Source organism: Larimichthys crocea, chromosome XII (genome assembly GCF_000972845.2).
Source record: "Larimichthys crocea isolate SSNF chromosome XII, L_crocea_2.0, whole genome shotgun sequence".
Lineage (NCBI taxonomy): Eukaryota > Metazoa > Chordata > Actinopteri > Sciaenidae > Larimichthys > Larimichthys crocea.
In genome coordinates this window covers 47,812-60,159 of record NC_040022.1, presented here as the reverse complement: position 1 = coordinate 60,159, position 12,348 = coordinate 47,812, and the positions used below count along the sequence as shown (strand labels likewise).

At 39.9% G+C, this 12,348-nt stretch overlaps 2 protein-coding genes across 2 annotated transcripts; both read left to right on the top strand.

Annotated features, from left to right (window-relative positions):
* Positions 1–3,885: 3,885 nt before the first annotated feature.
* On the top strand, positions 3,886–6,595 carry rpusd1 (RNA pseudouridine synthase domain containing 1). Its single transcript, XM_019258345.2, has 6 exons — positions 3,886–3,970; positions 4,761–4,984; positions 5,070–5,193; positions 5,307–5,409; positions 5,627–5,728; positions 5,879–6,595. The coding sequence occupies exons 2-6, from the start codon at positions 4,794–4,796 to the stop codon at positions 6,289–6,291; spliced, it is 933 nt and encodes a 310-aa protein (XP_019113890.1). The 5' UTR covers positions 3,886–3,970; positions 4,761–4,793; the 3' UTR covers positions 6,292–6,595.
* A 1,429-nt stretch (positions 6,596–8,024) lies between these two features.
* slc25a17 (solute carrier family 25 member 17) lies at positions 8,025–12,194 on the top strand. The gene is made up of 9 exons (XM_010729122.3): positions 8,025–8,224; positions 8,628–8,688; positions 8,781–8,847; positions 9,458–9,609; positions 9,755–9,871; positions 9,976–10,124; positions 10,711–10,806; positions 10,972–11,057; positions 11,751–12,194. The coding sequence occupies exons 1-9, from the start codon at positions 8,168–8,170 to the stop codon at positions 11,902–11,904; spliced, it is 939 nt and encodes a 312-aa protein (XP_010727424.2). The 5' UTR covers positions 8,025–8,167; the 3' UTR covers positions 11,905–12,194.
* The last annotated feature ends 154 nt before the right edge of the window (positions 12,195–12,348 follow it).

Genomic DNA, 12,348 nt, shown 5'->3' with positions numbered 1-12,348 from the left:
GGACAGGTGGACTGGCACCTCCTTAAAGCGGTATCAAGTAATATTTAATCTCTATTAACCTCTATATGCAATCAACAATGGTTAAAACCTTTCTTCTCCTCTCAAAATATTAAGTAATATTTAGTCATCTAAATCACTGGTTCCCAACCTGTGGGTCCTGACTCCCACTAGGAGCCTCTTCTAAACTGCTTGATACTGCATTAACAGACTAACATAACAACAGACCAAATGTCAGGGAGAAGAAAACACTGAATTTGTCAAAAAAGAAATGTATTAAGTATGTATGATTATTAAAGATTGAAAGAATATATATAATACAGGCAGAGAATTGTATAAAAAGCTCCCCAAAATATCATCATCATATAAAATTCAGTTACAGTTTTGAACTGCTGTTATCTGTAATATGAAATATCCATAAAATATGTCACTTAGTCAGGGGTACTTATACATAGATTGTCCTTTGATGTCATTGGGAGTGCAGATAATCCATCCACTGAATCCATAATTTTCCCACAACAACTCAATCAGTCTGCTCTATATTATCATTTTGTCCTACAGGACAGCAAAAATACTTGACAGGGTATTCAGGGTAATACTTGAGCAGGGTAATCCTCACTATCTACTCAAGGTCAACATCGATGACCGCTATGACTGCCGTCACATGTCTACATGTTTTTAAAGCTCTCCATCTATTTGTTTCCATCTGTCCTATTCATCCGTGATCCAGTCGTCCGTGGTCACTGCTGTGGTTGTGTTATTGCTGCTGAGGGCCTGCTCCAGCAGGGCTCGCTGAGCTGTGGCAGGCAGGTAGAGGAAGGCATAGAGCAATGCCAGCAACAGCAGGGCCAGCACTAGAGGAATGCCCCAGTCCGATGTCATTAAAGGCTCTTCACAGCGAGCCTGCAGAAATGACTTATTCGGCATGGTGCACAGAGAGGTCACAACACGGAAGATGTGGAAAGTTGAAAGAGAAAAGTCCCCAAAAATAACAAAATACAGAAATACATGCAAGGATCAGACAAACTTCTTTTGGAGTGAGATATCCACAGTTTGTAATGTCACACCTACAGTACACTTTCAGTAATCAGATCTAGCTGGTGTGTTGAAAAAACACTGTATCCAGACAGCTTGTACACTCACACCTGTGGAGGAAACTGACCTGAGACTCTGCAGGATTGTATGTCATATATCAGACTGGTTCCAGTCCTGTAGCAAGCTTTGAAACTCCACAAACATCCAAAGAGCACAACAGATAAAATCCAAGAAATGACCTAGGACAACATAGAATCAGCTAAATCCAGAGAAACGCAGCTTCTATTTGGGTTTTTCATTCACAGAACACTTGAAAAGATGAAACACTCCTTCTTTAGTCTCTTCAAAATTTGTCAGTATTTCCAGTAAATTGTTGATATTTTAAAAATATATATGATACTGAAAGAGATCTTCACGGATGTCTGACAGCTAAGCCTGTCTCTGCTTCATCTTCTCCGTCATCTGACTGAAATGTTTGTGATTTCCACTTAAACTGCGTAGTACCACGTGCATCTCTTTGTATGCGCGCGTGTGTGTGTGATGCTTTTTATCATAGTGCACGCCCAGGTAAACATCTGCTATTCAGCACTCTAAGATGATTTGCTCTGAAATGTTATGCAACAATATCTAGAAATCCAACAATAGAGCCACAATACCACATTTGAATCCTATTCTGTAGTAACACCTGTCTCATTTACGCACTCACACACAGAATGGGAAGAGTTATGAAATGCCAATTATGTTCATGATCTTCTTTGATGAAAACACAGTAATACCTGGCTGTGTTCAGGGATTACTTATAGGAAGAGTCTGCACTTTATTCAACCATCATGTTTCAGTAAAAGATAAAACAGTTTTTAAAAAAATCCAGATGTAGGTGTGTACTAGTAGGTGAGCAAGTGATAGTTTGAATAGTCCAGTTACCTTTAAACTGGGTAAAAATTATCATTGATTATTGACTGAAACTGATTTTGAGAACAATTCAACAGGGAGGCACAGTGGCCCAGGAGGCCCATGCCACCAGTGGCCACCCTCTCTCTGTCCTGCCCTTGAAAAGTAGAAACAGGAGATATAAATTTAGTTCCTGTTCCATTGTCTCTTTCCCAGAACTCTCTGATGTTCCAGCGTCTATTGGAGCAAAGCCTCATCATCATTTACTCAAAAATAAGCATCCTGACTGCCACACCTCATCTATAACAACAATGTGGTATCAATAGAAGGAAAGCAAAGGAAGCAAAGTACTGCAACATTAGACAAAATACAGAAAAACAACAACAGAAGACACAACAGTATTTCATGATCATAAATACCACATGCTCACAATCCTGGATAGAGAGTGTCATCACAGCCGGTGACCCCTGCCAGATAAAAATGTCGAGCGGAGGTTGAGGGATTAAGGACATCACAATTCATGAGTGTGTGACCTGGAACTGCACCGACCGACAGAGCAGAAACAGATGAAACAAATACAATAAACATAATCCCCTTTGTCAAGATGATGGACTCGATAGTATTGCCACAATCCGTATTGTGTCTATTAAAATTTGATTTTACTAACTACTCAGGAGAGGAGATGAAATCAGTGATCTGCTTTAAGCTCATATAAACAGATTCACAGTCACAGTCAGTGGGTCTTTGTCACATTCTCATGGCAGGAAATTCACTGGTGAAATTAATAACAGTGAGTCAGCACACCCTGCAGCCACATTGGCTGTAGTAACACCTGTGCGTTCATCTGCTGTGATAAAATATGTACGTATTTAGCTTCCACTTCACCTAACCTGCATTTGGACTAAGAGAGGAAATCCAGGAGTCAGATCCTCAATGTGTCTCAAGATAAATCTGAGGCGATTTAATCTTTACTTTTTTGTGAAATATTGAGTACTTTTACAAATTCTGGACTCCAAAAATGGGGGGAAAAAAATCACTCTATGGTGGAAGTGCTCACAACACACATGCAACATAAGATGTGGGGGGGTCACAGGTATACATTGCTTCATTTTAATGAGTTTGGAGATGGACTGATGTTGGCTGGTGGCAGGAAGATGGGAGGAAACCAGAAGGAGTTAAGACTCTGAGTAGAGTAGCCATCTCTTCATTGCTTTATGGAATTAGAGCCCCAGTGGTTCCTGTTTTTAAATGAACACAGAAACAAAACAGTAAACAGATACATGAAAGTCACAGTCACTACGTGTAGCAAAGGTAGTCAGAAATAACAATGACTGAGAGTCCAGGAAGTGGTGCAAAGAGAGGCAGATTTGTCCATTGTCTATTGTTTATTGTCTATTGTGCCTCATGTCATGAGTGAGAGCTGTTGTACAGTCTGATGACCAGGGGGATGAAAGAGTTCTTTAGTCTGTTGGTTGAGCAGGATTGAGACAGCAGTCTGCCACTGAACACACTCCTCTGCCTGATGAAAGTGTTGTGCAGAGGGTGGTGGGCGTTGTCCAGTATGAACAGCAGTTTGTCCAGGGTCCTTCTCCAGCTCTGCGCCCACCACTGAGCCAGCTCTCTTCACCAGTCTGTCCAGTCGGGATGAGCAGATAATCAAAAGTGGTGTAACACAAGACATGGAGAGAGGGGAGAATTACAAAATAAAACACGAAACACAAAACCATGACATATGCAAAGCAATAGAAAGATCAGTGTACTGAATTTATAACATGTACGACATATATAGCATATATAGAAAGTTTACTGGATTACTTCATTACATTTAAAACCATAAACCCATTCTAATCTTTAACACTGACAGGTGAAATTAGCCACAAAATAAATTTTTGATTTTATTTAATTTTTAAATAGATTTTGGACACAGTCAGTCCAGCAGGTGGCGCTGTACATAATTCATGTTTTTGCGCCATAACCAGCAGAGAGGAAGAAGGAGAGGCTGCATCACTTGTGGATTTGTTTACATCTGTGTGTTTGCTTAAACTCGGTATGTTTAAAGACATATTCACTTATTCGTGGTAGTTAACCGGGCAGCCGCAGTGTTTAGACGCTAACAGATAGCTGGTTAGTTATCTCCTTGTGTCAGCACACAGTAAAGCAGGAAAGCAGCGACGCTAACATGCTAATTAATGCATCGCCTTACCGAAAAGTCTCCAGACTGTCTGAAGCAACAGCGGCTGTGTCGGTGTCACTGGAGGCGTTTGTTGATTTTGTTCCCTTTCCACTGAGTCAGCCTTCAAGATAAGTTAGGCTAACCTGCTACCTATAGTTGTATAATAAAGCAGATAGGCAGAAACTCATGATACTTAATGAATTACACTAGTAGATATTTAATGAACAGATGTTTTATTATATCATGTATGAACACATGTTGTACAAATATAAGTATGCCAAATAAAATGTGAACATTTTAATATCATCTTCATATCATTTATTTATCTTGAAATCAACAAATTCACATGTAACACAGTGAGATGGTTCTGTAAACCCTTTAACAGTGTAATAATAACAATTAACACAATTCTCTCATTGTTTTAAACACTGTAACCAGTTAAATGACTCATCGTGTCTCCTCATGTTACAATCTGAAGTAACATAAAATAAATAATCATAGATAGATAGGTATCATACAACACATATTCTCGCTCTGTTACAGTACAGTACAGACAGAGAATTGTATAAAAAGTCTCTGATGCAGTTTTCAGGAAACAATCTTCTCAGAGTTTTTCCTGCATTCAAACACTGCAAAATAATAACCAGCCACCTTGTCTCTGCAGGCCTGTATGAACTCTGTCAGTTAAACGCTGCACATGATGACCACAGAGCCTGCCAGCCTGGAGACCCTGCGCGTGCTGTACCAGAGTGATGACTACATTGTAGTTGACAAGCACTGGGATATTCGCATTGACAGCAAGATGTGGTACGAGAAACACACCGTCCAGGCACAGCTTCGGCAACGCTTCCCTCAGCTGGCAGACCCCAGCACTTACTATGGCTTCAGGTCAGAATCACACTAAAAATGACTACAGTAGCTCACATGCATCATGCTCATAAAGAGTGTCATCATCTTTTCCTCTCATCGACAGGTTCTGTCATCAGTTGGATTTCTCCACAAGTGGGGCTCTCTGTGTCGCCCTGAATAAGGCTGCTGCTGGGCGGGCGTACCGTTGCTTCAAGGACCGTACTGTCACAAAAGCCTACCTCGCCCTGGTACACAAACACAGTGAAACACAAGCACACAACAGAGTTACTACCATATATCTATATGTATGTGGTATGATTAAAAAGATCTGCAAGGAAATACCAAATGTTTTGTTTTCCAGGTACGTGGCTGGGTGGAAGAAGAGACACTAACTATGGATTTTGCCATCGGCAAGAACACATCAGAGGGAAAAACACACATGATGTGTATTGAGGGAACAGAAGGTATGTGGACCAAGCTTGGCTTGTACTGTGTTTGTCTGTTGTGATGATGTAAATTTTAAAGATTCTAAATGGAAATCCCAAATTTTGTTTAGTAAGTTTTGTTTGTGGTCCACAAACACTCATACACATATGAATATTGTAATCCATTTCTTCCAATAGATACACCTAAATCCTACACACTGGACCTTAAAATCTTCCTCTATCCTTCTCTCATCAGGTTGTGAGAACCCCAAGTCCTGCCAAACCGAGCTGACGGTGTTGGAGTATGGGTTGTACGATGGAGATCCTGTCACCAAGGTGTTACTGCAGCCCCTCACTGGTAACAACACTCCTTTGCTTCTATTTAATTTAACAGAAATGAAAAAATATTATAGAGGTGGATTATCTTGACAATGTGATATGATCTGTATTTCATAATAATGCTCTGGCACAGCTGTGAAAAGTCTTTCTCATCTTTTCCTCCCTCAAGGACGAACCCACCAGTTGAGGGTCCACTGCAGCGCAATCGGTCACCCCATCGTCGGAGACTTCACCTACAGCTCAGGAGCGGATGACGCCCCCTACCGCATGATGCTGCACGCCCACTTCCTCCACATTCCCCTGGAACCTCTGCCCCTGCTTGTCTCTGCTGGAGACCCCTTTCTCCCCATAGAGGATCCCAAGTGGCTCCCGCAGCGCTCGTTACGGACACTGGAGGCGACGGTGGAGGCCCTGCTGGCGCAGAGGGTGGAGGAGGACAGAAAGCTCAAAGAGGAGGAGAGAGAGAGGGCGAGAAAGAAGGAGGAGAGGAGGAAAGGAAGCAAGGACCAGAGGACTGAGGAGGAGAGTGAAGAGCAGAGGAGGCAGTGTCAGGAGTGGCTGAGTGAATGGGCTGGAGACTGATGTTATTATTATCGATTTTAATTTATTTTAGCAGTTTAGTCACGAGGGCCACGGCGAGCATGCATGCATGCTCCACCTCACTGACCACCTGCACTGCATTTAAATGTCATATACCCTCACAAGCCAGTTCTAAACATTATGTTGATGTGTGTTAGCATGTAAGCTGCCGCTCTCGTAAACAACTGGGAGCTGCCTACTATAACCAGTGTTCCATCGTGAGCAATTCCACCGCAGTAGTCTGAGAAATAAGTGCCTTGCTCAAGTTCATGTTGCTATGCGAGTGGTTAAATAGATGCCTTTTGTTTTTCTAACACACATTCCACCCTCAAACCTGTAATAACTTTTAATTTTGTCACTCGTCTACTCCATATGTGGTCAGAAGACTTAATATGCGTGTCGTCACATTGGCTGTATGGCTTGAACATAAGCATATAGCCCACTACACTGTATTTTTCTTTGCATAGTCACATCCAGTGTCTGTAAAATGTATTTATTTTTTGATGATTGATGACTGTTTTACAGCTTTTGAATCACACTATTTAGTGTAATATTAAAGCTTTTATGTCAATGTAAAAAAATAAATGTCTACAAGTGAATAATAAGCAAAATAAATGTTTGAACGAGAATTCAGTCTCCTCTCTAAATCATTACTGTTTCAGACAGAAACAATAAGTTGAATGAAGAGCAGATGTGTGTAATGAAGAAAGTTAGATCTGAAGCTTCCATCTGCTATTTTGCCAATTGTCTGGAAAAGAAAACTCTAAAAGACGAAGGAATACTTCAAACCAATCCATCATAAGTTAACTAAAATGATAGAACAAAGAACGATACTGTTCTGTCATAAAATGGAAATAAACATATGGCTCAGCTGTTAATTTGCCTCAAGCAGCATGCCATCAAACAGTCTGAGAGAGAAAGGCCACCAAGAGGTCTGTAGCAGCACTGAGTGCATTATCAATTTGAATAAACAATCCATGACCAGACAAATACAAACTGCTGGTGTGCACCACGTTGAACTAACTTTAGGCTCTGATAACACCTGCCACACATCATTGCACTTACTATGGCATCTGTAGTTTGGGCTGATTGATGACTTTGCAAAACAACATCAAGGATTCATGTAAATATGATGTAGAAATTCAAGAATGTCTTGGGCACTGAACCCAACTCCCGACACCCGTTGCTGCACACCTGTGCAGTTTTAATGCTGTATATCCTGCATTACAAGTTCTAATGTCATGTGCTCTTGCTGCACCTTAGGTAGGTATCTTTGAGATGCCTGTATAGATCACAATAACACTATTTTTAGAAGTCAATTCTACCATCAGTCAACTCTCCAGTTACCAGTCAAAGTGCTGCTTCAGGGACTAGATCTACATTTTCTGTAGCGCTATCAATAAAACTATGGACTTTTCTTTTCTTAGCAGCTCTGCACTTTTTCTGCACTGCTTAAAACAAAATCAGGAAATAACCAAGTGTTCACTATGATGGGTATACACATGTAATAAAATGAAAAGTAAAATGAAAAAAGGGGAAAAAAGATAAAAAATCACTGTAATGCATGGAAATTGAGAGAATGTATTGCTACAAAAATCACTGTAATGCATGGAAATTGAGAGAATGTATTGCTACGAAACAAATATTTCTAAAAGGTTAAAAAAAAGAACAATTTGAATGCTGAATTTGTTTTATCTGGTGAGAACTACATTACCCATAATGCCCATGTGCTCCGTAGAAGGACGTCCACAAGTCAGCTACAAGGAAGCTGTTAGTGGCGGTGTGAGGGTCCAGTAGATGTTTTGTTGTAGAAGAAACAGTTTCATGTGGATTTATTCAAGTCGCTGAAAAGGTTGGAAAAAATAAAAATAAATTCAAAATGAGCTCCGCGGTTTTCACGTATGAGAGTTTGGTTCACGCTGTGTCAGGAGCAATGGTAAGTTAGCCTTTCTTTCATTTTTCATTTCTGTAATTGAGTGTATAATGACAGCAGCTGTAACTCTATAGTTAGTGCTCATGCAGTGCAAATCTTCAGCAGAAACAAAACGTTTTAGACCTGATAGCCCCACATTTCACATTAAATAGACTAAAGATCTTTTCAAATGTTTTGGCTAACCTTTCTGGCAACAGCTGGTATTACATATAATTTACCAGCCATGCCGAATTAAAGAGAGTTTTATGATCATTTAGAAAATACAGTCTCTTTAGTCAAACTGTGTGTGTGTTTTGCTATACACACTTGTGCCGTTTTAAATTGCTACATTTGTCAATGGCGTTTAGTGCAAGAGTTCTTCCTCGTGATAAAAAAGGACTGGACCTGAGTTTCTTTTTTGTTTTAGGGAAGTGTGACTGCCATGACAGTATTCTTCCCTCTTGATACAGCAAGACTAAGGCTTCAAGGTAATAAACAGAAGTGACACAGTCTTATTTAAAGTTCCTATAATTCTAATAATCCGTGTAATAAAACAAGTTGTCTTTTTGTTTGTGTTCAGTGGATGAAAATAGGAAGGCCAAATCAACCCCAGCCATTCTGGCAGAAATCGTCAAAGAGGAAGGACTGTGAGTGAAAAAATGTTACTAGACTTGATTGATCGTGTTTTTTATGATTTTATTTTTTTTTCTACGTTGCAGACATATGTGGTAAAGACAAAGCAAAATATGTTTTTATATTTCAGATTGTTCAAAGTAACCACATTTTACTTTGATGACAGATTTGCACATTCTTGGCATTCTCTTTATCAGCTTCATGAGGTCGTCGCCTGCATTGCTTTTTAAGCAGTCTTAAAGGATGACATATATGCTGAGCACTTGTTGACTGCTTTTTCTTTACTCTGCGGTTAGCCTCACGTAGCCTGGAAGTGTGTTTTGATGCATTGTCATGTTGAAAAACAAATGATGTTCCGACTAAGTGCAAACCAAATTGGCTAGCAGAATGCTGTGGTAGCCATGTTGGTTAAGCCTGCTTTGAATTTTGATGAATAATAGTGTCCCAGCAAAGCTACACACACCGTCATCATCCTCATGTGAACCAGTTTCATCACAGCATTTGATGTTTTTTAGCTGCACTAAAAGACACAATCGGAGTCCTTTTTTATTTACACATATGTCCGTTACAGTATAGGAGTACCTCTAAGATGTGTTCGTGTGTTTGCTGTCTCCCCCCCTGCAGACAGGCTTTGTACAGAGGTTGGTTCCCAGTCATCTGCAGCCTGTGCTGCTCCAACTTTGTTTACTTCTACTGCTTCCACGGCCTCAAGGCTAACTGGCTGAAGGGAAGACAGTCAACAAGCAGCAGTGACTTAATCATTGGCATTGCTGCAGGTAAGAGGGTCCAGATCATTCAAGTTTTGTTGTTGTGACACAGGACAAGAAAGTTAATCTGATTTCAGAGTTTGAACTTGTTGTTGACAGAGCCAGTGTTTCCTTTAGTAATGATGTTGATTTCTATTTGCTTTCTTGCCTCTAGGTATTGTAAATGTACTAGTTACTACTCCTTTGTGGGTTGTCAACACCAGGCTGAAGCTTCAAGGTTCCAACTTTCGCAATGCAGACATACGGCCGACCAACTACTCTGGCATTCTGGGTAATGGTCATTGTCAGATCATGTTTATGTGTTCTTGTAGGTTATACTGAGTGTAATACACTGAGTTCAATAATGGTTATTTTGCTCTTTTGTTTTTTTTCCAGATGCATTTATGCAGATTATCCGTGGTGAGGGTGTGGGTGCACTGTGGAACGGGACCTTCCCATCCCTGCTGCTGGTGCTGAACCCTGCCATCCAGTTTATGATTTATGAAGGACTGAAGAGGCAGCTCAGGGGAGGAGTTCCCAGGGAGGTGAGCAAGAAACAGAGAGAGATGAAGGAGGGATTACGAGTATGTAACATCTGAAAGAAAGTGTTGAAATCAGAGCTGGAATGCTAGGTGAGAAAGTAAAGATAAAGGGGAAAAGATGTTAAATAACATTCTTAAGTGAAACATAAAATATCAAGTATAGACTGTATAAAGGGCCAAATTTGTCAAATTTGAGTTAGAATGATGAAAACTACTGCCCCACCCTGATTTGTAAAAACCCTTTAAGTGACAACATTCACTGAGTAGTTGACCTAGATTCCCTAAAGTCACCTTAAATCACGTGAAACAATTTAATCTATGCTGAATAATAATACAGTAATGTTGCATATGCACATATAATTAGCCAATGGAAAGGAGTAAAGTAAAGGAAAGCAGCTGCTTCAGGTCATCCCATCATATGGATGAGTAGACACTCGATATGCAGACACTTGTTAATTCTATTCACATGATTTTTGTGTGGCTTGAGCTGAAGGTTTGGCTGTGTTTGATTTCATACCACACACATTTTTCTCACGCTAATATGAAATTGCACAAAAATATAACATGTTTTGTTCTTTTCCCCCCCAAGCTGTCATTTGTAGAGGCCTTCATGATCGGTGCTGTTGCCAAAATGGTTGCCACTGTTGTTACGTACCCACTGCAGACTATACAGTCCATTCTTAGGGTAGGTTTTATACACCTGTGAGTCTTTGTTTCTTAAAATTTAGATTTTGTATAATTAAAATCTTCCTCAAGCAAACATCTCTGGCATCAGAATAATTGAAAAGAGTTTCACACATTGAAGATTTAAGAGGAAATGTTTGTTCTTGTTTTTTTTAAAACAATGCAGTTTGGTCAGTTCAACGAGTCAACGGACAAGTCAAAACTACTGTCTAGTCTAAGGACTATCAAGTGTCTATTGGTCAATAGAGTCAGGTGGGTGTACACACAAACTCACACAGATTAACCTATTACAGTACTTAATAAGGTATTCAATGTTGCAATTTAAATTTTGTGTAACTTCATGGCTCAATTTACAGGTCCAGTGTGTAACATTTAGGTGGATCTAATTGAATATAATATCCAGATAAAGTCCAGAATAACCAAAGTAAACAGTAGCTATAGGGCCTTTCATATTATTATATAATCTGCAGCCTCACCGATAGCCACTAAATCCTATACACTGGACCTTTTTAAGCTGTTGTCCATAATGCAATGATGAATTTTGACTTTGAGCACTACAAAACACATCTCCATCATCTGGCCTACAACTTACTCTTAGAGTCTTTGAAAAACTGTACCACAACATAGCATGTAAACACTGTAAGCCTATGTTGTTACCACAGAAACCAGTGCAGGTGAGTCAACAATGCCTGATTACACAAATTTGACCCGATCACATGCAAATAACTGGTCAGCCAAGATTGAAGAAAATCATTTGAGAAATAAATCAGATTTGGTTCTTGTTTGAGGTCCATTGCCTTTTTAAACAATATATTTATCATCAATATGCAGCTCTGTCATTAGCGTTTGTACATGCAGGAGGACAATACATGATAAATCATCTGCATGAATAAACAAAGACTTTTACTCTTTAACATATTTACATTTATCATTATGACCCTGCAGGAAGAATGGCATATTGGGTCTGTTCAAAGGCCTGGAGGCCAAGCTGCTGCAGACGGTGCTGACTGCTGCCCTCATGTTCCTTCTGTATGAGAAGATTGCCAGCTGCACCTTCAGAATCATGGGACTGAACAAAATCCACTACAAGAAACGCTAGCAAGCAAAACACTCTACAAACATGGACGCTTGACCACATTAAAGCACTAACTGACTGTATTATTCACTGCTTACAGCTCCAATGATGAGGACTTCCTGGGAATGTGTCACTTTCTTGAAAACAGTGGACATCTTTATTGGTGACCACATCCTGCAAATACTACAAAAGTAGTACTGAATGTGCTACTTTGTCCTTCTGTTGTGTTGGAAATCATAATGAGTACAACAGCTCCAAAATAAACATAAACTTTAGTGGACTTAAATCTCCCAAAACCACTGAAGTCACCTTAACATGCAGCAGTTTTATTCAGTACAAGGAATGAACTCGTGGCTGCTGATTTTCTCCTGGTGTCTCATTGAAATGATTAAATGGATGTTTTCATTTTCACTTACTCAACATGTTGTTGTGAAATAGCAAATCCAACGGTAAACCCTCCCTCTGTGC

Bases quoted from the DNA above. Each gene is read 5' to 3' on its own strand.
- rpusd1 (XM_019258345.2), top strand. From the start codon at position 4,794: ATGATGACCACAGAGCCTGCCAGCCTGGAGACCCTGCGCGTGCTGTAC. The intron at 4,985-5,069 runs GTCAGAATCACA...TCTCATCGACAG, and splicing joins AGCACTTACTATGGCTTCAG to GTTCTGTCATCAGTTGGATT. The intron at 5,729-5,878 runs GTAACAACACTC...TCCTCCCTCAAG, and splicing joins GTTACTGCAGCCCCTCACTG to GACGAACCCACCAGTTGAGG.
- slc25a17 (XM_010729122.3), top strand. From the start codon at position 8,168: ATGAGCTCCGCGGTTTTCACGTATGAGAGTTTGGTTCACGCTGTGTCA. The intron at 8,689-8,780 runs GTAATAAACAGA...GTTTGTGTTCAG, and splicing joins AGCAAGACTAAGGCTTCAAG to TGGATGAAAATAGGAAGGCC. The intron at 10,125-10,710 runs GTGAGCAAGAAA...TTCCCCCCCAAG, and splicing joins GGGGAGGAGTTCCCAGGGAG to CTGTCATTTGTAGAGGCCTT.